The sequence below is a fragment of the Ambystoma mexicanum genome, chromosome 1p (assembly GCF_040938575.1).
Source record: "Ambystoma mexicanum isolate Mex_15411 chromosome 1p, UKY_AmexF1_1, whole genome shotgun sequence".
NCBI lineage: Eukaryota > Metazoa > Chordata > Amphibia > Caudata > Ambystomatidae > Ambystoma > Ambystoma mexicanum.
In genome coordinates this window covers 171,795,701-171,821,316 of record NC_090921.1, presented here as the reverse complement: position 1 = coordinate 171,821,316, position 25,616 = coordinate 171,795,701, and the positions used below count along the sequence as shown (strand labels likewise).

Genomic DNA, 25,616 nt, shown 5'->3' with positions numbered 1-25,616 from the left:
TCGTAATGTGCCCTATATTGCACGTTGCTGGTGATTGGGTGTACGCCGCCGAGTCGTCCCGCGCATGGAGATATTGGGTGCTTTTTGACTGTGGGGTTGGTTTACCGTGATGGTCTTACCACCATCGCGGTTCAGAATGAGCCGATCCGGTAAACGGTGCTGGTACGGTTCTACCGGCACCATTGACTTCGGACCGGCTAACTTGTAATGAGGTCCAGTATATTTAGTTATATGGAAAAAACTTAATCTCTCTTATTTTCTTCATAGGAGCGGATTTTCCTTCAATGCGATTCCAAAATGATGCAGATTTAGGATTAAAATGTTATTCTCTGTTCGCCACTTCAGTAATTTGTTAAGGTTGTAAGGAACTTTGTTCTCCTTGTTCAATTCGTCACGTATTGTAATCTGTCTTTGTAATTGGCTTTATATGTGCACAGTATTCAGAGAACTTCGAAAAAGTGCTTTCATCTGCACGCGACCACTCCGTATTCACTCTGCTTTATTAGTTAACGAGTCTTGATGTTCGTCCTTTCATAAGGATTCTAAGCTGAGACCTTTGAAAATGTGCCTTCCAATCAAGTGATCAATCTGATGCAAAATATCCTTACCCGTAGCATCAAGCACTCGCATAACGGTTTCTGTTTCTCTAGAAACTCACTGGTTGCTTTGATGCGAGTACTTGCAGTGCAGATCTTCCGGCCTTCGGGTCTTTGCTTCAGGGCTCCACCTCCTGCCCCTCAGGCACTTCTGGGTCGGCTTGTGGCGCTAGCAGAACAAGCACCTTGAGCAATAGAAAAAGGGGCAGCCTTCCAGCACGGCTCCACTTTCACACTTCCTCCAGTTCCACAGAGCCCCAGCTCCCGGGCCCCTTTGTCATGAACCATACGCGTGATGCACACGGAGAGCTCCTTGCTGTTCCTATTGGTCTCTCTGCTGCTGCAAATTCACCGCCACCACTCCTGTCACCATTTACTCTCTTACACTCATTTGGTGGGGCTTTTCATGCACCTGCAGTCCTTTAATAGGCTACAGGTTCGAGTTCACAATTAGCCTTGCCTGACCATCATTAAGGGACTAGGCCTGACCTCCACTGCTCTCATCAGGCCACTTCTTTATGCCAGTACCTGTGGTAAAAGCAACTAGTCTTCTCTGCTCTTAGTTGCTTCTTCCTCGTCTCAGTACTTTTTGTAGTCATGTATGAAGAATTCAGGGGCGTTTGTAGTACCCCATAAAGATGGGGGATGGGTTGGTTTAGTCATTATTACAGAAAGGGGGGTACCATGTCTCTCCCAGGTGCAACCCACTACTCCCAGTCCCCACAGACTCTCCACCCAGGTGACCCTCCCTCGCCTGTCCACTCCCAGTGTCGTGATCCAAGAATGACAGCCTTTCCTTGGCCACCTGCGCAGAGGATCCATGGGGAATAGGATTGAGAATACCCTCAGGTTTCTCACAGTACATGGAACACAGGCCTAATAAACAGTCACAACCTCCTGTCCCACAAACATCTTTTTGTGAAAATTAAACAATACCTTGGAGCATTATAAGAGCGTTAGCATTCCTAGATAATGTTTATATTTGAATTCAAATGCAAAATGTTTCTGTTTTCAACAGCAATTTCACACATGCAGCACTTTGTATGTTTAATTCCCATGCGCACTTAAACATTCTTGCAGTTTTGACAGCACAGCAGACTTTTGATAATATTTTGGATGGATAGAACCCTTCTTCACCCTGAAGTCATACAAAATCTCTCTTCTATTATGGTAACTTTCTCACTCTCAGGAAAGAGTTCATTTTTCAATTAGGAATTACACTTGGTTTCACTTACAAAGGCACTTCTCTTACCCAACACCAAAAACCCAGACTTAAGTTACATTCAGCACCCATCTGCTTAAAGCTGGGGACTCATTACAAGTTGGGTGGTAGCCCTTAAATGTGGCTGTAATGCTATTACCGCTGCATTCAAGGGCTGGACCAATCTCGATTTGGGCTGTAAGTTGGAGTTTTACCTCCAGAAAAAAAGCTGGAGGTATAAATTCCCACTTACCGCCTGTTTTCAGTGCTGTTGCTGCAAGTGCAATTACCGCAGGTGGTAATAGCGCCCCCCAAACCCATTAGGGCCATAGGACCCAATGGGGAATAGGCAGTAAATGCCCAACCGCTTCTCATGATCAGACGCAAATAGCGCCGGACCGAGTAGCAGTAACGCTATTTGCGCTCGCGGTATCTCGGCGGTATTACCGCCGGGATACCTTCAGACTCCCGATGCGGCCCCAGGTCTGAGGAATGGTGGCAGTTGGGAATTTCATTTTTAGACAAGGGTACCCCTTTCCTTTAGGGAAGTCTGAGGTTGACAAGAAAAATTAGTGTAACCAATTACATTAACAGATTATAGTTTTGAGCCACACTGGGAATGACATTTGTTAATTTGTAATGTTAACAAAATCACACTGTGATATTTGGCTGTAGGAGAATTATTTGAATTATTGTTTATCATATGTACGAAGGATATACTTCCATACCCCCGCCCATTAACTAAGGGGAAGGTATTAAATCAAACAATTACCCACACTTGGTTCTGTTAAACAAGCTTCTTATATTGAAATTCTCGGTTTTTGGTGCTCAGGAAAGGCATCAAGAATGCCTTCTCAGGGGAATACAGTGGCCTGGTCAAACAGCCTCTCCAGGTTCAGACATCACCCTCCAGCATTCACCCATCTCTTTGTCATAGGGCCTAGTCAGTTTTTAGTCTTTCCCAATTGCTGTCTCCCAGGCAAGGTTAATACTGTAGCAATGTTTCAGCAGGGACGTCATTTCACCAAAATGCCGGGGGTAGCGGAAGTGACATCACAGTGCCACGCCCACAAGAGTGACATCACATGAAGTGATGTCATTTGACCACACCCCCACTCAACATCACAGGAAGTGATGTCATTTGACCAAGCCCCTCAGGAAGTGGTGTCATTTGACCACGCCCTCCACATGACATCACGGGAAGTGGCCTCATAAAGCATTATCCCACAGTACACTGAGAAATATATGGTTACGATATCAGTGTATTGTGACATTTCATACAAGAATGGATCATCATATGTAGCAGTGTCAAGGTCCATGTTGCCACGCGAAGTGTATGAACCCAAATCCCCTCTTTATGTGGATCCGCCCTGTTATTTCAACAGGACTACACAGCGAAATCACATTCTAGGGGGACAGGGACGGATAGGTGGGCATGGGGATAGGGGAAAGCCAGGATAAAAGGGTAGAGGGAGAATATTTCACCAGAAAACATGTATGGCATCCACAGTTTTTAATAATTCTTCTTCTTGTGTTATTTTGGCTGCCAAAAGATTAGTTCAAAATGTGTTCAAGGTATACAGTGCATTACTGAGCGATTCCAACTTCAGTACCAAAAGCCTCATAAGTCCTGTCCCCATATTTTATCGGGAAAAACTCCTGGCTGCATTTTGCATTACTCCCACACTCCCCAACACTCTTTATATGCCTAGGATTCTGTTCCTACATGTTCATTGTCCTCCACACCCCTCACCTCTCCATAATGGTACACATTCCAACAATTCGTACCATTGTATAGATTTTGGGATAATGCCCAACCCTTCACTCTGATCATAGGACTTAAAATGTAGTTTCTTACCAGATTGAGCAGAACAGTGACTTGACAGATGTGTCCGAGGCTGCTGTTTTAATAGCATGTAAGGCGAAGGAAGGAACTCCACATGAAGATGCAGGTCTGAAAATAAAAATAAATGATCAGAATGGAAGAATCATTTGTACAACACCACACCAGATTATCATTTATCATAGAGATAAGACACTGACTGAACGCACTGAGGGGTGTGCTTTCCAGACTGCCATTAACTGCACCTGCTTCTGACCTTGCAATCCGGCCACCCAGCAGCCTATTCCACCATCCGTTTCCCGGCATCCTCGGAGCCTGTAGTACCTCTCATCCCGGCACATCTAGCCTCCCCTCACTCACATGAGCACTTGGGGTGATGTGATATTATCGAATTATACTCCTGAAACTGAATACCCTACACCCAGTGACCCTAATGTGGCTGGGAAGAGGTGGATGGTGACGTCCCATCACCATGTGAGGCCATACACTGGGAAACTGGGGCGTGCAGCGTAACCCCTCACTATTTACCCAGAGGCAGAACTGATTATTGTGACAGATATTTACTGGCCCATTATTTTTATGATGATTATATTTTGAAAGCACAGAGTTGGATTCCAGCGAGCACCGAGCAACTCAATATAATCTCTGCTGCGTAGGAGGCGTTTCAATGATGATGCAAGAAGGACAGTTGTCTCAGGTAAGGAGCGATTGTGCTGCGAAGTGACTCTGTTGAAAAGTCTACATGTTGTCCCCTTTGTGTGAGGGACCCGTAGGGTTCCACGACTCCCACCACACTTGCCCAGTCAAGGAGGCGTGAGAGAAGGGAGGCCACAGAGAGACAGTGAACCCTGCACTCCAGACACACCTCCACAGCACGGACCCAGAGAAGCACCCCAGGCACAGGGGTCCCTTCCAGATATCAGGGAGCGCACAGACCACACTCCTAGGGGGCCGAGAGCGCAGCCCGCAACACTCCAGATAAAGCCCCCTGCTTTGGGCCAACCAAGCCCTGCAGCACTCCAGATACAGGCCCCCCACATCCCACAAACGCACACACAGACTAGTGCAAGCAGACATTTGCATGCATGCACACCCCTACCCCGAAAGCACAGCTCCCTGTCCTTGGCCGCAGCCACCCTGCCAGTGGAGTGTGTTGGGACCCCGATTACATTCTGCTTGAGGAATCAGATTTTAGGCTTTTAGCTCCAATTGTGTGTAAGTATTTGAGGTATTACAGATGTGTGCAGCGCACTTAGTTGCTTTATTGAATGCAGGCTCCTTCGCCAATGAGGTAAATTCACAAAACCCCAAATTCTATGGAAAGAGGCAGACAGAAGCTTCATCATTCTCCAATGGTACTGTGTTTTACTTTGTGTATAGGCGCGTTATAAATGCCATAGTACATCATATGTTGACATTCCTTGCCAATGACATTTTAGAATATTGCAAGGCCGGGACACACATGATGCTTTATAAATCGGGGCCACTGTCTAGATTCTAGGAACTCTAATGGGGAGAAACTGGGGTGGCTAAACCTGAGCAACTCGAAAGTCTGTGGGGCAGATTCCTAGCTCAGGGGCAACTGGAAGCAAGACGACGCGGGAGCAACACAGGTTCGATCCCCGGGTCCACGCTTAGAAACCTCTGGGTGTTAAGAAAGAACCAATCATAATATAATAATAATAAAGAACCAATCATAACAGCAGACCTGCCTACATTATGTGAAAAGGTCCTGCTGTAATTCTGCTAGCATATTCCTGAGAACCAATAGAATGCTTCTAGCAGTCATTTTCTGGCCCCCATGTCCACACTTTAATCCAGTCCACTAGCAAAGATTTTGGAGACCCAGTTCAAGAGATATATGGCCGGCACTTGCAAATTCCACTGACCAAAATGTATCCATGTGTACATTTGAGGGACCTGCTGACGGGTCTAAAATTAGGCAAAAGTCAGACCTACGTACCCATACGGTAATTAGCGACAACAGTGCCGCACACGGCAACATCACAAGTATGTTTTTGTGATTGAAAAACTAACCGGTCCTCGCCTCGACTCCTCCACCAAAAGTTGAAATCACCCCCACCCCCGAAACAATATAAATGACCGCCAATAAAATCACGGACGAAAACGAATGTCAGAAGAAAATCATCCACTATGGAAAATAAGAATTTCCAGTGTCACCTTTCAGCAGAGCCACTGCCAGCGTAGATGTTTATCCCAACCTGCACAATGCCGCATAGTTAGCCTAGAACACTGCGTATTTTATTTCCCTCCAGTAATGATCATTGGACCAGATTCTGGCAGCCATCTTCTTGCAATGCTGCCTCTGTGCCTTGCGTCCGACTGTGTCACTTTGCAAAGCAGTGTCTCAATTCGCCTTTTTATGCACACTGCATATAGACAAATGGCCCTTTCTCACCTTCAACATCCTGATTTGAAAAGAATGTTTAGATAGCAATCTGAAAAATATGTTGATGAATTTGCTTCAAGCGCCCTTTGCATGCTGATGCTGCATTCGCAATCACCCTTAATAACAGCAGTAGATCCATCAGGCCTCAACGGCCGTGTTAAGGTCAGCAAGCTATGTTCGTCTAGAAGACATGAACCATAATGTTTGTCATCAGAGTTCCTGGAAAAAGCTTGCTGCACGATTACGCAAAGCAGCAGTAAAGATCAGGCCAAAATTTCGGGAGCGCAGGGGATTTTATTTTGCCGAGCACACACGCACGTGTAGCTGTTGTCGCCTGAGGTGCTAAGCTAGCCGTCTGCGGCCGCAGGCAAATAGTAAGCTAGCACAGCACACACGCAACCTAGGCTCCACCTGGTCCTGGCGGCCGCAGGGGAATACCACAAGAGCACATATCCGACCTCAGCCTGGGGCCTACGGCGGCACACGCACACGTCAGCAACATTAATCCACCCAGCAGCGCACACACACCCGCCCGCCCCCCGACCTCAGTCACACACACACACGACACAGACTGACTCACTGCTGTGTGTTAGCTTGGAAGAAGTTAGTTGGCCTGGACTTGCTGGCACCAAGAGAAACCACGAGGCTGCTGCTGCACGCTGGCTTGGCTGCAGTGCTCACAAAATGGAGGGCCACCAGCACACTGCGCCGCTTGAGCGGTGGCCACGCCCCCTCCTCCTCTGATTGGAGGAAATCACAGAGAGTGACAGCGGTCGCCGGTCAATCGGCAGCAGTCGCTCTTGCGATCTCTGGCGACCCCTTAATGACGTCCCTGTGTTTCAGTCTTCACCCAGATGATTTATAGGCAGTTCTCCCCTCTCACATTGTGCGATGCCTTTTTACCCTCTAAACTGCACCTCTGAAATAATAAAATTAGGAGGTGTCAGTTTATTGGTTCTGAATTTTTATTGCACCCTTATGGTCCTCTCCACCCCCAAGACCCAGCCCCTCTCTGTGGATAGGCCGATGGAGTTATAAAGTTAATTTGATGGGAAGGATGAACCCACCCAACAGAGTCTTCATTTTACACTTTTAAATGTTTCCCCTAAAAAGTCACTACATGACAAAAACAAGTGTTTTACAAATAAACATAACAACATATATTGTTGGGTTCCTCTAATCCAGCCGCTTGATGAACTAACTCCCATCTCTGCAGGAGGTTACAGGTTCAGATGCCAATTTTTCCACCCTTTACACAACAATCATAACCGTTATCAACCCAAAATTCTTCGACGTGAATATCTAATAAGCTACCAGCTCCCCAACTTTCAGCTTCATAACATTTTCTGGGAGCTAGAAACACATTTTAGGTCCTAGCAGGGTTTCCTAAAATCAAATTTTAATGGAAGTTTTGGCAATAACATGTCTTTGAGATAAGCTTTACAATGATACATGTATCATGGTTCCTAAAGTTTTGGCAATACTTGATTTCTAATATAAACCTATATCATAAAGTTACTTTCATACATATGATTCTGACTTTCTTTTCACAGCTTAAGTTTCGGTTCTTGTTCTAGGCATCTGTTCCTGTCAGCTGTCCCACTGGTGTCTTTAGCCTGAAATTATTCCATCAGCCTTTCTTCTCCCAATGCTAATGGAAGATCTGTTTGCTTATCTCTGAGAACAGGCCCCAATAAAAGCCCTTTCTGGTCACTTGCGTGTCCTGAATAGACACGGCCCTTCTCCGGAAATAGAAACTTAAAGTCATGCCTCTAGAATCAGGCACTCATATTTGTGAAGGTTACATTTCTTTGGGCACATGAGCCCTTTTTAATGTGGCAGTTAATATGAAATACTGCTTTTTCAATCTGTTGCGTTTACTTTTCACATGAAGCCTTTTAATATCTCTCATCATGACATCAACGTCCACTTCACTTCATGATCTACATCTGAATGGTTTAAGCCAGGGAGTTTCACTGTTAAACAGTTCCTTTGCTTTCAAACTGTAGAATGCCCACATTTTCACGGCATCTTTCTTTTGTCAGCAAGGCTGCTAGTGTTGAAAAAGAGGCAACACAAGTTCTGACAATGGCATGCAAAGCCCTTTTGAATTATTATATTTAAATTTATTTGAACACAGCAAACGTTTTGTCTGTCAACTCACAATGTGCCTTTTCCAATTCCCTTCTGCAGCCTGTTTTCATTTTTCACAAGTTCCCTGTTTCAACTGCAGAATTACATACATTGAATTCACTAGGCACATTAGCAGTGTTGCTTTTCTTTTTTAATTCTTGCTTTCCAGTTTGCCAGTGTGCCTTCCCATTACAACAATGTATTTCTGCACATTTTTAGCCTAACATGGCCTTTCAGTTGATTTGACCCTGGGGCTGTCATTAAACCCCACACAATGGGGCAGGTGGATTTGAATGTCTATCCCGTTCCATAGTCTGTGGGTGTAGCAGGGGACTGTTAAGTAGCTTTTGCCTTTTTTCAGATCTTTGGTTATAATCTGGCAATTACTTGGTTCCTTGCACTTCATTGGCCTCTGGAGATGACAACCTCTTCTGCCACGTATGGAGATGGTCTTGGAAGTAGAGTGGGTTAAGTAGAAGAATAGAGTGGGTCTCTTTGGAGATAGTTGTGATCTGATGAATGTTCTTCTGTTTCCTTCCGATGAGGCAGTCTGAGGTTTGTTGGATGGCTTTCATTTCTATTTCTCTTTCTATGTGTTTGTAACGCGCCGACAGCCCGCAGGCATCAGGGCGCGGAGACATCCTGAGAATAAAAGTAGCTTATTAAGACTGTAGGATAAACCAAAGTTGGATTGCGAGGAACAGGTCAGTCATATATCTACCTAAGGAGGCCCTGTAGAGTCAGAAAGTTATTGGAAAAGATGTGTTTTCAATAGTTTCCTGAACTTGCTATAGTTACCTTCCGGTCTTAAATTCACTGGTAGGCTGTTCCAGGACTTAGCCGCTCTAGTTGGGAAAGCTCTGCCACCACCTGCTGCTCGTTTGACCAATGGGACGACCAGGAGGCCTATGTCGGCTGATCTCAGGTTTCTCCTAGGTGTGTAGATAGAGAATTTCCCCTTAAAATATTTTGGGGCCTTGCCATGTAGGCATCTATGAACGATCGTCATGGCCTTGAAGAGGACTCGCTCTTCAATTCTGAGCCAGTGAAGATCCTTCCTTGCCGCCGATATGTGCTCTCCATATTTGATTTTCTTAACAATGCGAACGGCATCATTTTGCATAACCTGGCATCGTTGCAACTCCTTCTTGCTGGCGCCCCCTAGTATTGCATTGCCATAGTCCAAACGGGACAGAATAGTCGTTCTTGCGATATTTGCAGCGTTAGCTTCACTTATATAGGGTCTGATTGCTCTCAACAGTCTCAAGTAGTATGTATTGTTTTTCTGCAAATAATTTACTTGAGCTTCGGCCCCCACTGATGCTTCTACCAGCATCTGTAATGTTTTAACTTGGGGTAGCACTGGAATTTTGGCTCCTTTTATCATGAACGCCCTATATTGGTCTCCCAATTTGGATCTTACATGCTTAGAACCAAAGATCATGAGCTCGGTCTTGCTGTTATTAAGACACATCCAGTGCTTCTGCATCCAGATGTCGATGATTTTATAGACTTCTTCTATTTTCGCGCAGTCTGTTGTGTAATCTCCCGTCATTTCGAAAACCAACTGAGTATCATCGGCATAGTAAGTGAAAAACACACCGATGCTTTCTAATAAGTCACAGAGACTAAGCATATAAATGTTGAAAAGCAGAGGAGACAGGCTGGCTCCGTGCGGTACTCCGAAAATGATGAGAGCTGCATCAGAGAATGTGTCTCCCCAATGAATACGTGCCATCCTATCACTTAGGAAGGACGCTATCCAAGCCAGTGCTGATGGAGAGCAGCCTACGATCTTATCTAGTGCCACTTGAAGTAGTTGATGGTCTACTAAATCAAATGCTGCGCTGAGATCCAGAAGCATAAGCATCCCTGATTTGCCCTGTTCTATCAGCTCTAACATGTGGGACTGTAGGTCGAGCATAGCTGTGTGCTGTTCTGAAGCCCGATTGCTGTGAGTGTAACATCTCCAAAGTCTCCATGTGTTTTTGTAACTGATTCGTGGCGATTTTGTCCAGAATCTTCAGTACAAAATTAGAGTTTGTTATAGGGCATAGGTTGCTGGGGTCTTTCGGATCCAGGCCTGCCTTTTTAACCAAGGGAGTTATTGTTACTTTTTTAATGCTGTTGGGTATTTTCCCTTCGGAAAATGAGGCATTAATTATTTTAGTGAGGGTAGGTGCGAAAAGCTCTTTATTGTCCAGGATGATTTTTGTGGGCAGAATGTTCTCCGCACAGGATGTGGGTTTCATCTTGGACAATAACAGACAAAAATCCTCCTCCATTATAGCTTTGAACTGAAAGCCTTCTCCATTGTTCGGTCTAGGTTCTTCCATGGTGCAGGTTTCCATAATAGTGGACTCCCTTGCCTGTATTATATTCGTTCTGGCTTTTGATATTTTAGCAGCAAATGCTTCTTGTACTCTCTCACAATCTTCTTTAGAAGGATTGTGTGGTAGTGAGAGTGCCTTAGGTTTTTCGATAGACTTGAGGATTTCGAAAAGTTTGCTTGTAGAGTTAGCAGCTGACTCTATTTCTCTATTATAGTAGTTTAGTCTGGCTTCTTTGACTGCCTTTCTATACTCTAGGTCCTTGCGTTTCCAGTCATTTCTATTCTCTTGTGATTGTTTTCGAAACCAAACTCTTTCTTTGGCGCTTTTTTCTAGTTTCAGTGTATTAATTTCGTCACTGTACCATTTGCATTGGTTGTTGTTTTTCCTAACAGACTTGTTTTTTAATGGAGCATGCTTATCTACTAATTTTTCCAGCCCAGAATTGTATTTTGCTAGCATAGTCTCACAGCTATCATTTTCCACAAAAGATTCTAGGACTTGCTGTAGGCATGGTTTTAGGAGTGCTGGCCCTAGGTTCTTAAAATTTCTACTCCGGATTACTATGTGTGGGTTTTCCTGTCTTTTGGGGGGTGGTTCTAGTGTTATTTCGAAGGTAACCAGACTGTGATCGGACCAAATACACGGCTCAGTAGTGACGTGTTCTGATTGTACATTGTTTGTGCAAACCCAGTCCAGCTGGTTCTCTTGGGGTGTGGTCGGGTCAATGTTAATAACATAAAAGCCCATGTTATTCAAGGACTTTTCAAATGCCAATGCCTCTTTATCTGCCGGATCCCCCCTCCACCTATTCATATCACCTACTAATATGGTGGCAGAGTTTACCGAGGTTAACTTGCTGAATTGACTGGCCACCTCATTATCGAAATCTGAGGATAGTGCAGGGGGTCTGTAGACCACAATAATATTCAAACACTTGTTGGGTGTATGGGTCAGTTTTAATTGAATTGACTCACAGCCCGTACATTCAAAACTAGCTTTAAAGAAATGCAGGGTTTCTTTTGCTAAAACTGCCACTCCACCTCACTTTCAGGGGGGTCCAGAGACTTGCAAAGAGAGTGATCCTACCCCCGAGTTGGGAGAGGACCAGGGCGTGCACAAAGCTTGTGAAATCTATCTTGGGAATGAATGGTATGATGTTTTGGAACAGAGGTAGCTGCTACAAGACCAACCTTAAGGTTAGTACTAAGATACCTTATAGGTTCATGAATCTTCTGTGGAGATCTGTAGGTCACACATTTGAATATATTTTGGAATTACTCATCTTTTCATCCTTCTGTAGTCGAATGCAAAAAAACACTGCTGAAGTGAGTAATTGTGAGTTTAATAGCACAGCTGCAGCACTAGATATGGGGCAGAGTGAATCGCATGTCAGGCATGCCTAGGCTGCTTTTCATCTTTCTGATACTGCTGACATTAGTACCATTGGGTTTGGTAATATCACAATAATGAGCAGGGGTGTTGCTAAGTCTGGAAATGATGCGTGGTTACGCTAATGTCGGGATTTTCGGGAGCAAGCTAGCCTTTTGGTTGTAGCCCCAGAGCTTTTACACAGGTCTTTAACCAAAAGACCCGGGGCTATAGCCCCCTCAGGCCCCTCTGCCCTAGCAACGCCTGTGATAATTAGAGTTCATGGCAAGGATTTACCTCTAAAAAGGCCATTCACCCTGCTAAGTTTGCTTAAGCGGTCGCCATGGAGGGTGATGGGTGATATATTGCAATCATCAGAGTTAATGGAGGACATTTACTGTGAAAAAGCCATGTTCAGCTGAGGAAGGGCTAATCACATTTCAGCCATGCATCATCCATCACTACATCCTACAGAGGTTCCTTTCAAAGATAGTACTGAGGTTGGTAATAATACAATAAGGAGAGCGTGTAGCCAGCATTAGCCTGTACAAAGGCCAGGCTGATTGGGGCAGGGGCAGTCACATATCAAGCATGCTTTATTCTTCTGAGATTGCTTACATCAGTACCTCTAAGGTAGGGAATATTGCAATGAAAATGGATTATGGTGGGAATTTAACTCTAAAGGGCATGTTGGGATTGGGAAGAAACAGGCACAGGCCAAACATGCATGATGCAATCGGAATTCCTTTTTCTGATGTTGCTGCAAAGAGTAACATTGAGGCTGATAGTATTATGAGAGTCCACACGAGATACTTACCTCTACAAAGGCCAGGAGAAATGGGGAAGAATCAGTCGCATGCCTGAAGCAGTCATTCCTCCTTTTCATATTGATTCAATGAATACCATTTAGACAGATACTGTGTCAGTTATCTGCGTTCATGACAGCACCCTACCTGTGAAATACTATTACATACCCCTCATTTTCCAGGTGATTGGCATGATAAAGGGGGTGTTAAAACCAAGGATACATATTTTACAGATGGTTTGATGCCTCCTTTGCCACTCCGGGCGATTTTCTAATCTTTGACAGGCGGAACAAGGGTCCAAAATGCTACACTTGTCAAAGGTGTTAAGATCTGCACCATCATAGAAATCCATGCGAATGCCTCCCAACATGCGGGAAGAATTTATGATGCACAGCATCCCGGGTCCATTCAGATTTCAGTGCCTTGTTTGCACTTCGTAGTTAAAATATAACTCTTTACAGGCTCTTTAAAATATAAGCAGTTGATTTTCTACCACTTATATATTCTATTAAAAGCAGTCACCTTAATCCTTTTTTTTATATCAAAAAGAGTCATCTGAATTCCTTTTTAAACAGTCTGGCCACTCCATGAACATCCTTGGCCCCCCCGCCCCCACTTTGAAGACCACTGCTTTAGGGCAAATCAGAATACTTATTTTTGTGTAATGTGAAACGACTGAAACACTCCCAGATTCTCAAGGCATATTTTCGATGTATTTCCTTGATCTAAATCTAGCAAGATGCTACGTGACGTACCAAATTTGTAGAGTATGTTTATAATGGACAGGACTTGAGCTACAGTAATAAACAACTGTTCTTGGTTTTGGATCAGCTGGCTTCATTGCTTTTGTTTTCCAGGTCTCCTGAGGTCACAATAACCCATTCAAAAGCAAAATGCCAGAAATTACGTAGGATCTTCGCGACCCTGTCAGCGCATAAAAAGTGAGTACACCTCCAGTGCATGTCGCATTGAGCTTACCAGGGGATGAGGAAGTGTGCAGGAGTGCGACATCCAAGTTGAGCCACTTGTTTATGCACAAAGGTTCTGCACTGTTGTGACATTCAGAGCTTTGGCTATTGAATGTTAATGAATATGGACCAAGGATACACTTGTCAACCCGCTGAATAGTAGAACGCAGTCAGGTTTGCACAGTGAATATGCATGAGAAAAGCTCACATACAACAAATTTGAATGCAGATTATGTACATATTATTTGGTCATGTTTAAAACCTGAGTGGATTTTACTCTTTGGAGATCTGGTTGGTCGCTGCCTCAGATTGCCAGTTTCGTTTTTCTATCGCGGGGCAGTAAGCTCCTCTGATGGAATGCTGGTTATGGAGGATTTGATGGTTGAAGCTCTTGCAGGTGGTTCGTCCAGCTTTCTGTGATGTGTGGTTGCCTGCAGAGATATAAATAAGACTGGCAAGCATTTGCTTTCAGAGGTATGCAGTGATACGAAGGCACTTCAAGAAGGGTATAGGAAATGGGCCTTCTAACCCACCACCGTCCTCCTCTCTGGTAGAACTGGCTCTGTCTTCCACCCTAATAGGCCTACCACCCAAGGCCGAGGGGTTCCCGTCCCCTTATGAAAAGGTCAGATTTCTGACCTTGTCACACAAGTCATTCAGATCTGGATTTTTAGCCAACACTATTTTCTGTGACACAACCTGCTGGGCCATTCAACATAATGCAGAGTGAAAAGCTAGGACTAACTAATGAGGTCACATATTACACAGGGCTTCTTGGCAGCTGTGCCTTGGTATTCTCTGCATGATGGAATTTGGATCCAAACTAAATGGCATCACATAGACCAAGTGCTGCAGATTATAACTGTGCCTTGTATTTCTCTCCATTCACATTTAGTTTCTATTTTCTTAGGATTGGTGAAAAAAGCATAATGAGAAATGCGGCAGAGCTGCAGAGATGCCCCTGGCAGGAAAACCGGGAAAAGAAAGAGTTCTACAGGTACGATTACAAAATCCCTGCTAAATTCATAGTTGATGCCTGGAATAATTTGTTGATGCCTGAATTAATTTGACAGTTTTATGATGCAAAATCTGAGAACTTCTTCAGAGGTAGGAGAGGAGGCAGACGTAGGGACAAGCAGAGGTCAAGATCAGACAAGAAGACAGAACAGATCGAGCACCAGAATGCAATCGACAAGAGGACAGAGCAGAATCTTGTGATCAATCTTTCTTATAGGAATTTAAATGACACTGAGTTATCTGTACTTAACAGGGGGCTATCCTTTGCACCAACGGTAGGCACAGATTTTATCGAATTTCAAATTGATCTTTATAAGTTTATTCAAAAATTGAAATAAAAAAATAGCAACCAAATTGGATAAGCACAATTTCTCTGGCCTAATCCTTCTAAAACATTTCAATAATGCCACTGCAAAGCACTGGGTGCAGCCTCATTTAATGGCTTTTATCTTTCTCCTTTCACTCCTAGATCATCCTCAGTCATCCACTTTAATTCCATATATTGGGACTAAGAATTAAACGTGATAATGAGGAAGACGACTCAGGAGTGTGAAGATGGTATGAGGAGGTATAATGAGGATGTCCTAAAAGGAACAAAATAGTATCCATTATAGGACAACTTCATTTCTCCTCAAGGTTCCCCCTCATTATTCTGTCTTCGTTGTTATTATAAGATGTTTCTTCTCATTCCTTTTTTTTTCTCATTCCTAATAAGTGATGAGGAATCAGATGTCAGGAATAAAAATGGAAAACTGCTGAGTAAGGAGGGTGACTGAGGGATAAAAAGGTGGCGTGAAGATGTCCTAAAATGAAAACACTAGTGTCCTTTTAAGGTCATCCTAATTTCACCTCCTCAGATCTCCTTCGCACTCCTCTGTCATTCTCCTCACCCATCAGTCTTTCTTTGTATTCTAATGAGTCAAGGAGGAGTAAGAAGTTAGGAATACAAATTAAGACTGGTGAATGCGGTGGATGATTAAGAAGAGAGGAGGTGGGAAGGTTAAATGACAATGTCTTAAAATGGCCAAGCAGAGTTAAGAGGCGGAGGAAGCCTCTTTACACATGTACGCATGGCAGCGTTTACAATGATTTCCTATGGAAACCACCTGCTTTTTGCAAAAATCGGGCAGTTTCCATGGAAAATCTTTGGTTTCACGCCAGCATGAAATTCTCATGATGCAGTTAAACAAGGTTGTTTTTTAAGATGGAGAGCAAACAGTAGGTGGAAAAGTAACTACGTCTTCAAAAACCATGAAAATATCTGACAGCGTAAATGGAGGCTCCTGTCTTTAACCCCTCCATTGACGCCAGATGGCCTTGAAAATGGGCTCTGTATTAAAGGGTGCCACAAAACCATATAGCAAAAACAAAGAGGTGATGGCTGGAAGGTTTATAATGAATCTGATCTCCTAGCATTGCTCTGGGCAACCCTCCAGACCATCGTTCTTTGCCTGCCAAGCCATTATAGAAGGGGAAAAACCATATGCAAACTAGGCTTGGTCCCACCCCAAAAGCGGCAGTCCAGGCCAAACTGCTAGGTCACATCCCTTCTGCACGAGACCGCAAGCATCCCCAAACATGTTTCGCCCATGTTGTTACTCATCAGAGGAGGAGCCTGCGTCTCTAGGCCCGCTGTCATGACCCCTTACGGGCGCTGGTCCTGGTTGCGCCGGGGTGGCATGTGATATGCTGCTTCACTACGCCCTATCCCTACCAAAATGTCTGCCCGCTCTCTCCATTCCTTCAGGATGTTGTTTAACATGCTAGCTTCCGGACGTGTACCGCCTCTGCTACCTTTTGACCCAGCTTATCAGAGGAACGTGACTGCAGCTCTGCGCGTCACTACTCCAGCAACTGGCACATCATAAGTGCGTTTCCTAGGTAACCCTTGCTTTACTCCTTCTTGACCTTCTTTGACTTTGCTTTCCCTTTCTCACAGGTTATTCTGTAAAGAAACGCCATCGGATTCATACAGCGTTTCTCATTGTTCGATCGCCTTCTCCCATGTCCCTGCGCTTGTTCGGCATCACACTGTCGACTAACAAGCCGCAGGGCCTTCGGTTCTGTGATTCTCTTTCAGCTCCACTCTCACCAGAGACACGGTAAGACCGGCCTGCGTATATCGCTTCGAAACTCCGCTCTCCGGGTCCGGCTTTACTGACTCTCTCACCTTGCAGCCCATGTTCAGCACTCGCGAGAACATTCACGGACCCGCTTACCTCCGATACCAAAACTTCTCAACACTGTTCCATCTTTAAGGCTTCTCACGACTATAAGTGCAGGTGAACACCTGATCCTCATTTCTGCTTGTTGCCGTCCCCTCCGATTCCCTTCACTAACAGATTGTTTACTTAGAACGCCAGGCACTGCAGCAACATCCTGAATCTTGTTCCGTTGTGCCCTCTAAAGGTACATCCAATTCCTACGGTCTCCCTCAAGGTCTCCCTTCCAACACTGATACATCTTTCCTTCTCTTATACATTAGACACAGCCCACCAGTTACCTCAGAGGAATCTTCGACTTGCAAGTGCTTCGCCTGGAGGGACACCGCAGATTCACCGCTCTCAACTCCTGACATCGTTTTATTTTTGCCCCAGATGTTTTCCCTGGGACTTCTGCACTCCTCAGTTCCCTGTCTCCCAGGCTGAGGGAGGCAGAGTTCCCAGGGGGGTTTTCATTAGACAGCTGCCTCGTCTGATTCAGGTCTGTTTATTACCTAATACAGCAGTTCTCGGACCTACTGTTAACCCCCCATTACAGATAGCGACGCCCAGAATCAGACGACATGGATCAGATGCAGCAGCTAATGTCGGCCATACAGTCCCTTACCCATGAAGTACAGAACCTGAAGCAGGAAAATGCGTACCTTAGAAAACAGGTAGCTCGCTTCACTTTGGGTCCCGAACTCCCTCCCACCTCCTTACCCGGGGGTAAATATGACGGAAATCCCCATAAGCTCAAAGAGGTCTTATACAGCTGTACCATACAGTTCATATTGAAGGCTAATTATTTCCCATCTGACAAAATCAAGGTTGGATTCCTAATCTCCTATCTCGCAGGTGCAGCACTAGCCTGGCTACTCCACTTGTAACGTCCAACAACCCCATATTGGACTCATACCCAGCATTTGTGAACAGTTTGAGAAACATGTTCAGTCGCAAGATCTATTGACCTACATCACAAAGTTCAAACAATTGTCAGCAGAAACGGCTTGGCCGGAAGACGCCCTATTTGACTTTATTTAGGCGTGGTCTTACTGATGACCTTAAAGATGAGATCTCAGATTCCTTGACCCGCCAATTTGGCGGACACGATCACACTCCCGATGCAAATAGATTACAGATTACAGGAACGCCAGCATGAAAGAAGATGGGGCAAGACTTCCTGGCTACGTTCCGAAGGCCTGTGTACCCCTGCCCGCTCTGTTCCCACAGAAGAACCCATGCAACTAGGAACAACACAGGGACCATTGTCATCTGAGGAAAGGGACAAATGGCGTACAAAGGGATTATGCATGTATTGTGGTTCTTCGGAACATCTGGTCTCAGAATGTCCTGTGGACCCCCCTAGAAGAATTAACCATAGGAGGTCTGGAAACTCCCAAGCCCGGTCGTAAGGGGAACCACGACTCAAACGCACTTAGAAAAGATCCCCAAATCCCATTTTGATGCCTCAGAACACTGAGATCATCGAAACCCCTATGGTAGTCGTACGCCTGCAATTACATCTATGGGAAAGAATTATTCAAGATGTCCCGGCCCTGGTGGACTGTGGTGCCGCCGGTAATTTTGTTGACAATCAATGGGCCCGAGACAAAGGTATTGGTCGTATCACCAAACTAGTTTCTATTCTGGTCCAGGGAGTGGATGGAAGCCCATTGGTGTCCCATTGGTTTCCGGACCCATCAAGGAACCAATCCAAGACATCTCATGCAAGATCGCTTCCCACATAGAACACATCAGCTTCGACATAATAAGAGCAGCCCATTTTCCCTTGATTCTGGCATTGCCTTGGCTTCGGCTACACAACCATTATGTGAATTGGACAGCAGCCACCATATTCTTAGGGTTTGAATACTGCATTTCTCATTGTTTATCCCAGGATGCGCTTGGTATACGTAACACTCCTTCATGTCCTCAGTCTACCTCACCAGCTAGTTTGAGACAGATATGTGGGCTTCCTAGTTTTTACTCAGAATACGCTAAAGTATTCTCCACTCCACAATTTGCTGCTCTTCCTCCGCATAGAAAGGACGATTGCCACATCGAATTGGTACCAGAACAGCCAATTCCCTACGACCGTATGTACATGCTCTCTTAAAGGAGAAGATCCTTAAAGAGTACCTGCAGACCAATTTACAAAACAGCTTGATTTCCGAATCCACCTCACCCGCAGGCGCTTCGTTATTTCTTATACCTAAGCAGAACACAGAAGAGCTACGTCCCTGCTTGGACTATCGAAGCCTCAATAAGATTACAGTCCCGGACCGCTACCCGGTGCCTCTGATACCTGATATCCTGGATGCTGTGAATGGAGCCACCATTTATACCAAATTAGATCTTCAAGGAGCATATCATTTAATCAGGATCGCTGATCTATGATTATCATGTGATGCCGTTTGGACTCTAGAATGCGCCCGCAATTTTAAGGTTCATGGACCATCTATTTGCAGATGTACTTCTACATTTCGTAGTGATTTATTTAGATGACATCCTGGTATTTCCCCCCACCGAACTGAGCACATCCAACATGTACGTTTGGTCCGAAGTCATCTCCAGTCAAACCATCTATACTGTAAGATGCAGAAATGCGAGTTTCATCAATCCCAAGTGTCCTATTTAGGTTACATCTTGGCTGCTCAGGGAATTTTGATGGATCCCTCCAGTCACCGCTGTATTGGACTGGCCGCCGCCTACCTCGGTCAAAGAAATACAGCGTTTTGTTGGATTTGCAAACTTCTATAGGAAGTTTATCCCGAGTTCTCCTAAATCATTTTACCCCTTACGAAACTGCTCAAAAAAGGTGCACCTTTTCTTTGGGATTCCCACGTTCAAGCCTCTTTCGACCATCTCAAGCAACTGTTCTCTACAACACAAATTCTTGTCACTGCAGATCAAGGAAAGATGTTAATTCTCGAGACAGACGCCTCGCATCATGCTCTAGCAGCAGTACTCTTGCAAGAAAATGACTCCCGCTCAGAATCACCTGTGGCCTATTTATCAAAGAAATTGAACCCATCTGAGCTGAATTATGGGTCCTAGAAAAGGATTTATTGGCTATCAAGAAGGCATTCGAAGAATGGCAACACCTCTTGCTGGGTCCACAGTACCCAATTGAGGTCCGGACTGACCATCAAAACTTCAGGGTACTACAATATGCTCAGACTAACAATAGCTGACAGGTCCGATGGACTCACTACTTCTCCCCTTACAATATACTTTTCACATTCCTTCCTGGCAGGCAAAATGTATGTGCGGACGCATTATCAAGGAAGGATCACTCAACAGCTAAGTTTCAGTGAGAGAAGATTTTCCCGAAAGCTGTATTCCTTCATGTCGTTACGGGTTTCTACAGACCATCAAACAGACAACCCTAACACATCAGGTCGAATGCCTGGCATTGGCTCAACGACAGTCTAACCTCAGAAAGGGGTTACCACCGTTTGCTGATCCCTACCCCTGCACTCCAAATCGAAGTAATGCGCATGTGCCATTAATCACCGGCTGAGGGCCATAAAGGAGTTTCCAACACGCTAGCTCTCTTAAAACGACACTTTTGGTGGCACACTTTAACTATGGATGTACAAGAAAGTCTCTTCATGTACAGTCTGTCTCCTGACAAAGACACCCCGTATTCACCCAACAGCCCTCTTGTCTCATGCCCATCCCTGAGAGGCCATGGCAGATAATATCTACTGACTTTATTGTAGACTTCCCGCCTTCAGACAAACACACCACGATCATGATAGTCATGGACTATTTCTCTAAAATGGCCCATTTTGTTTCATTACCTGGGGTTCCCACTGAAGCTCAGATGGTCAGGATCTTCATCAAAACTGTCTTTGCACAACACGGCTTACCAGACACTATAGTCTCAGATTGGGCCCCCCAATACACGTCCCAATACTGGCGGAAGGCCTGCTCACTGCTCAATATCCAGTGTGCCCTCAGTTCAGGTTTCCACCCACAGACAAATGGGCAGACTGAGCGTTTGAACCAGACCCTGGAAGGCTACTTACGAAACTTTATATCCGCCGACCAAGACGACTGGGTCAGCTTTCTCCCTTTGGCGGAGTTTGCGTATAATATCTCCCCTCACTGAGCTTTGAAGACTATCCCTTTTCATTGTACTTATGACTTTTATCCATCCTGCTTCCCGACCACGGTTCCTTCGTCCTCCCTGATCTCGGATGTTGACGCTTTGATCATGGACATTCAGCAAGGCCATTGTCTGCCCGTAAGGCCCTTCAGGATGCTCAGGACTGGGTTAAGAACTATGCTGACCAGACGAGAACACCTGCGCCGGCCTAATCGGTCAGTGGTTCTGTATGGTTGGCTTCACGTTTCCTGCCTCATCGCCTAGTTCCATCTAAGTTGTCTCCTTGCTATTTTGGGCCATTCAAGATACTACAGCTGATAGGATCCGCAGCTATGCGACTTCAACTCCCTCCTTCTTGGTCTCAGATCCAACCGGTGTTTCACCTTTCCCAGGTTAAGCCTGCTCTCCCTGATTGTTTCCATCGCAGGGCTTCTTCTCACCCCCCCCTCCTGTGACCACAGCCGGGGGCCCTGAGTTTGAGGTTTCTGGTATCTGCGACTCCCGTTACTACAGGGTTCGTCTCCAATTCCTAGTGGACTGGAAGGGTTATACCCCAGCAGACAGGTCTTGGGAACCTGCGTCTGGGGTGCATGCCCCCTGTTTGGTTAGCATATTCTATCGTCTTCATCCGGGCAAGCCCGGTTGTGCACCTCTGCGTGGGGGGGGGGCATACTGTCATGACCCCTTACAGGCGCTGGTCCTGGTGGCGCCGGGGTGGCATGCGCTATGTGGCTTCAACACGCCCTATCCCTACCAAGATGGCTGCCAGCTCTCCCATACATTGTTTAACGTGCTAGCATCTGGACGTGCTCCGCCTCTGCTGCCTTCTGACCCAGCTTATCAGAGGAACGCGACTGTGGCTCTGCACATCGCTACTCCCACAACTGGCGCATCATAAGTGCGTTTCCTAGGGAACCCTTGCTCTACTCCTTCTTGATGTTCTTTGACTTTGCTTTCCCCTTTTCACAGGTTATTCTGTAAAGAAACGCCATCGGATTCATACAGCATTTCTCATTGTTCGATCATCTCCCTCATGTCCTGCGCTTGTTCGGTATCACGCTGTCGATTAACAAACTGCAGGGTCTTTGGTTCTGTGATTCTCTTTCGGCTACACTCTCACCGGAGACACGGTAAGAACGGTCTGCGTATATCACTTCGAAACTCTACCCTTCGGGTCCCGCTTTACTGACTCTATCTCTCCATGCAGCCCATGTTCAACACTCACGAGAACATTCAGAGACCCGCTTACCTCCGATACCAAGACTTCTCAACACCGTTCCATCTTTGAGGTTTCTCACGACCATAAGTGCAGGTGAACAACAGATCCTCATATCTGCTTGTTGCCGTCCCCTCAGATTCCCTTCTCTAACACATTGTTTACTTACCACTTAGAACTCCAGGCATTGCAACGACATCCTGAATCCCGTTCTGTTGTGCCCTCTAAAGGTACATCCAATTCCGAAGGTCTCCCTTCCAACACTGATACATCTTTCCTTCTCTTATACATCAGAAACACCCCACCAGTTACCTTGGAGGAATCTTCGACTTGCAAGTGCTTCGCCTGGAGGGACACCGCAGATTCACCGCTCTCAACTCCTAACATCAGGTTTCTTTGCTCCAGACAGTTCCCTATCTCACAGGTTGAGGGAGGCAGAGTTCCCAGGGGGTTTCATTAGACAGCTGCCTCGTCTGATTCAGGTCAGTGGTTATTACCATATACAGCAGTTCTTGGACCGACTGTTCACCCCCCATGACACCAGCAGGCACGGGAGCCACGTCTGGGTGTTCACATCACACTCGGGGTGACAAAGCCAAAACAAAGAGGTGATGCTTGGAATGTTCAGAATGAATGTTAACTTCTGGCATTGCTCTGGGCAACACTCCAAACAATTGTTCTTCACCTGCCAAGCGATTACAGAAGGGGAAAGACAATATGGAAATCAGGTTTGGTCCCACCCCAAAAGGGACAGTCCAGCCCGAACTGCTAGGTCACATCTCTTCTGCATGAGACCACAAGCATATGTTTCGGCCTTCATCACATGTGACTACTGCACACTCGACAAAGTCTTTCCTCAAGCGGGATTTTGGACCAGCATCGGGTATATTCAAATGTGGGAAGCATGTTGAATCGCGAGTAGATGATAAATCTTCTCAGATTCCCATTGCACAGTTTAAACAATTACGTGCAGGCGGATTCTGGTTGGAAGCCTTGCATACAATATTCACAAAATCTTTTTTTCCCATGTAGTTTTAACAAATTGTTAGCCCTATCCCACTCTTGAGTCCTTTTATTTAACAGAGAAAGAGAATAAGGCAGAGTCAGCATTTGTTCCAAAGGCAAGACTGTATTGTCTAAGTGCACTAATGATGATTTGTGCAACTTCTTTAGGAAAGAAATTCTGTTCTCTTCACACATGCTCACGGCAATCCGACACAAAAAAGTATTTACATCTTCGTTGGAGGACAACAGCTGTACTAGGATCTTACAGCGTTGAGCAAACCAAATTGATTTAATAGAGGTGAGTCCCAATTCACTCCCGAGTCCCTCAACTGGCACCACGCTAGGGACACCCAATATGGACCACAACATTTTCCCCTCCACTCTTTCCAACCATTTCACATGGATTTCAGATAATTCCTGCAGTCCATAGAGTATCCCAGTAATGGTACTGGTGTGATAGATGGTAAGTAGTCCTTCCAGATTTCTTCTGCCATTTATGGATACAGACCACTTCTTTAAGGCTTTAGATGATATATAGTAGCTGTAAAAGGACTGGGCAGGGCAAGGTTTAATTGGCACGCCCAAATATATGTATTGATCCACCACCTCTATAGTAGTCTGGGCTAATTTCCAAATAAAGTGGGATTTATTTTGGCTCTACTTCCAATTATCAGTATCCTGGACTTGGAGGTTTTAATATCCGGTTGTTAGCGGCACCAAAGATAGAGAGGGCGGCGATGGATCCTTGAATTCCTATTGGGGTATAGTCCATAGGCACTGTTTCATCAGCATAAGACAACCCAGTTTCGAATATACCTCCTATATGGGATGTGGGGGAGTTTTGCACCTATTTCATAACATCATAAAAATCAGAGACATAGAGATTGAATAATAGGGGTGCAAGAACGCACCCCTGTTTTAGTTTCCCGATTGGTGAAGATGCATCGCCTCTTTCTGGTTTAGGCGTAGGACCACAGTAGTATCACTGTATAAATATAGGAGAAACAAGTCTACACCCCAGAGCTTGAGCTTGTTCCAAAGTAGAGGGTGTGACACAGAATCGAAAGCTTTGGTATAATCGATAACACAGAAATAAATTCTTCTGTTTAAACATTTGTTTGTTTCTAATATTAGATAGTGTATGACACATCTATTATGAGACGTGCTGTGCGCCCTTCTAAATCCAGATTGGAATTTCTTAAAAAGCCCCTTCTCTTTTTAAAATTTCTTAAAAAGCCCATTTATTACATTTTTTCAGCGTCAACGAAGCAGATATTTTTTAACTTAAATCTAACATGGCCAGCAGTTTATAGTTGGAGGGGTGTGCTGTGCCGCTCTTTTTACACACTGGAACGAAAATGGACTCCTCTAACTGGCAGGAATCCTACCGCTGGCCCTGATCCGTAAATACAATTGGCCTAAAAGGGCTGCCCAAAAAGTAGGGTTTGCCTTGATTACCACGTTCGCATTTGTGTCGGGGCTGGGAGCCCTGGAGGCCTTCAGCTTCTTTATGACCTCCAAAATGTAGTCTGCCTCAAATCCTGAGACAATTCCAACTCCCATAATGGTGTCTCTGGAGGGACGCTCACCATTTAATCATCAAATATGATTCAATCCTGCGTCGAGTTACCCACAGAGAATTGCCTATACCCTGCCCAAAACTTCGTAGTAGCATTAGCCTTTAAAAGCCTAAACAGAAATTTCCAGTTTGTGTTATTCACTGAATGTCAGTGCAGTCTCAACCAATTCTTGTGTTTGGTTGAGATCGCAGATAATAGGGCTGCACTATCTGCACAAAACAAACTGGGATCTCCTTTGACTAAGGCTCTGGCTTTTTGGTCGGTTTTCTTTCTCTGGTGGATTGCGATATCAAACAACCCAGGTATTTTGTTTTTGCTCTTACCCCATGCATGACTCAACTGTAGACGTTCTTTAAGAGATACCATGGTCGCTTGCAAGTCCCAGTTATTATGATCCAACCTATTTTCGGGCCACAAAAAGTCAGAGCAAATTAATAAGTTTACCTTTCTAACATTGCTGTCAGACCAAATGATCCGGTTTCCCCACGCAATAACTCTGATGTTAGGGGAACTATGCTTGATTTTGCGGGGACCAGCTATGTTCTGTGTCCAGGAGATCAGGGCATGATCACTTATGGTTGAGCAGAGTATATTTAAGTGACTGCATTGAGACCACAGTGCTTGATCAATGTAAACCTAATCAATACTCGATGAAGCCCTGTCATTAGTCCAACTGTGTTTTCCGCCCCTGGACTTCCTATTTAGGCATGCAAAATCAAAGGTATTAAACTGCCCCACCCATTATCACTCCTTTTCCCACCGAGTTGAATACAGGGTAACTCTGCCTCTAACTTTCTGTCAAGCAGGAATGTGTGTCCAAGA

The 25,616-nt window shown here is 45.1% G+C and overlaps 1 protein-coding gene across 1 annotated transcript in view; it reads left to right on the top strand.

Annotated features, from left to right (window-relative positions):
- The window catches only part of LOC138487339 (alpha-2,8-sialyltransferase 8E-like), a 190,809-nt gene that overhangs the window by 55,717 nt on the left and 109,476 nt on the right, over positions 1-25,616 (top strand). The window contains exons 2-3 of the mRNA XM_069613988.1: positions 13,548-13,631; positions 14,569-14,655. Of these exons, the coding sequence (XP_069470089.1) occupies positions 13,548-13,631; positions 14,569-14,655 (171 nt within the window). The remainder of the gene's footprint in view (positions 1-13,547; positions 13,632-14,568; positions 14,656-25,616) is intronic.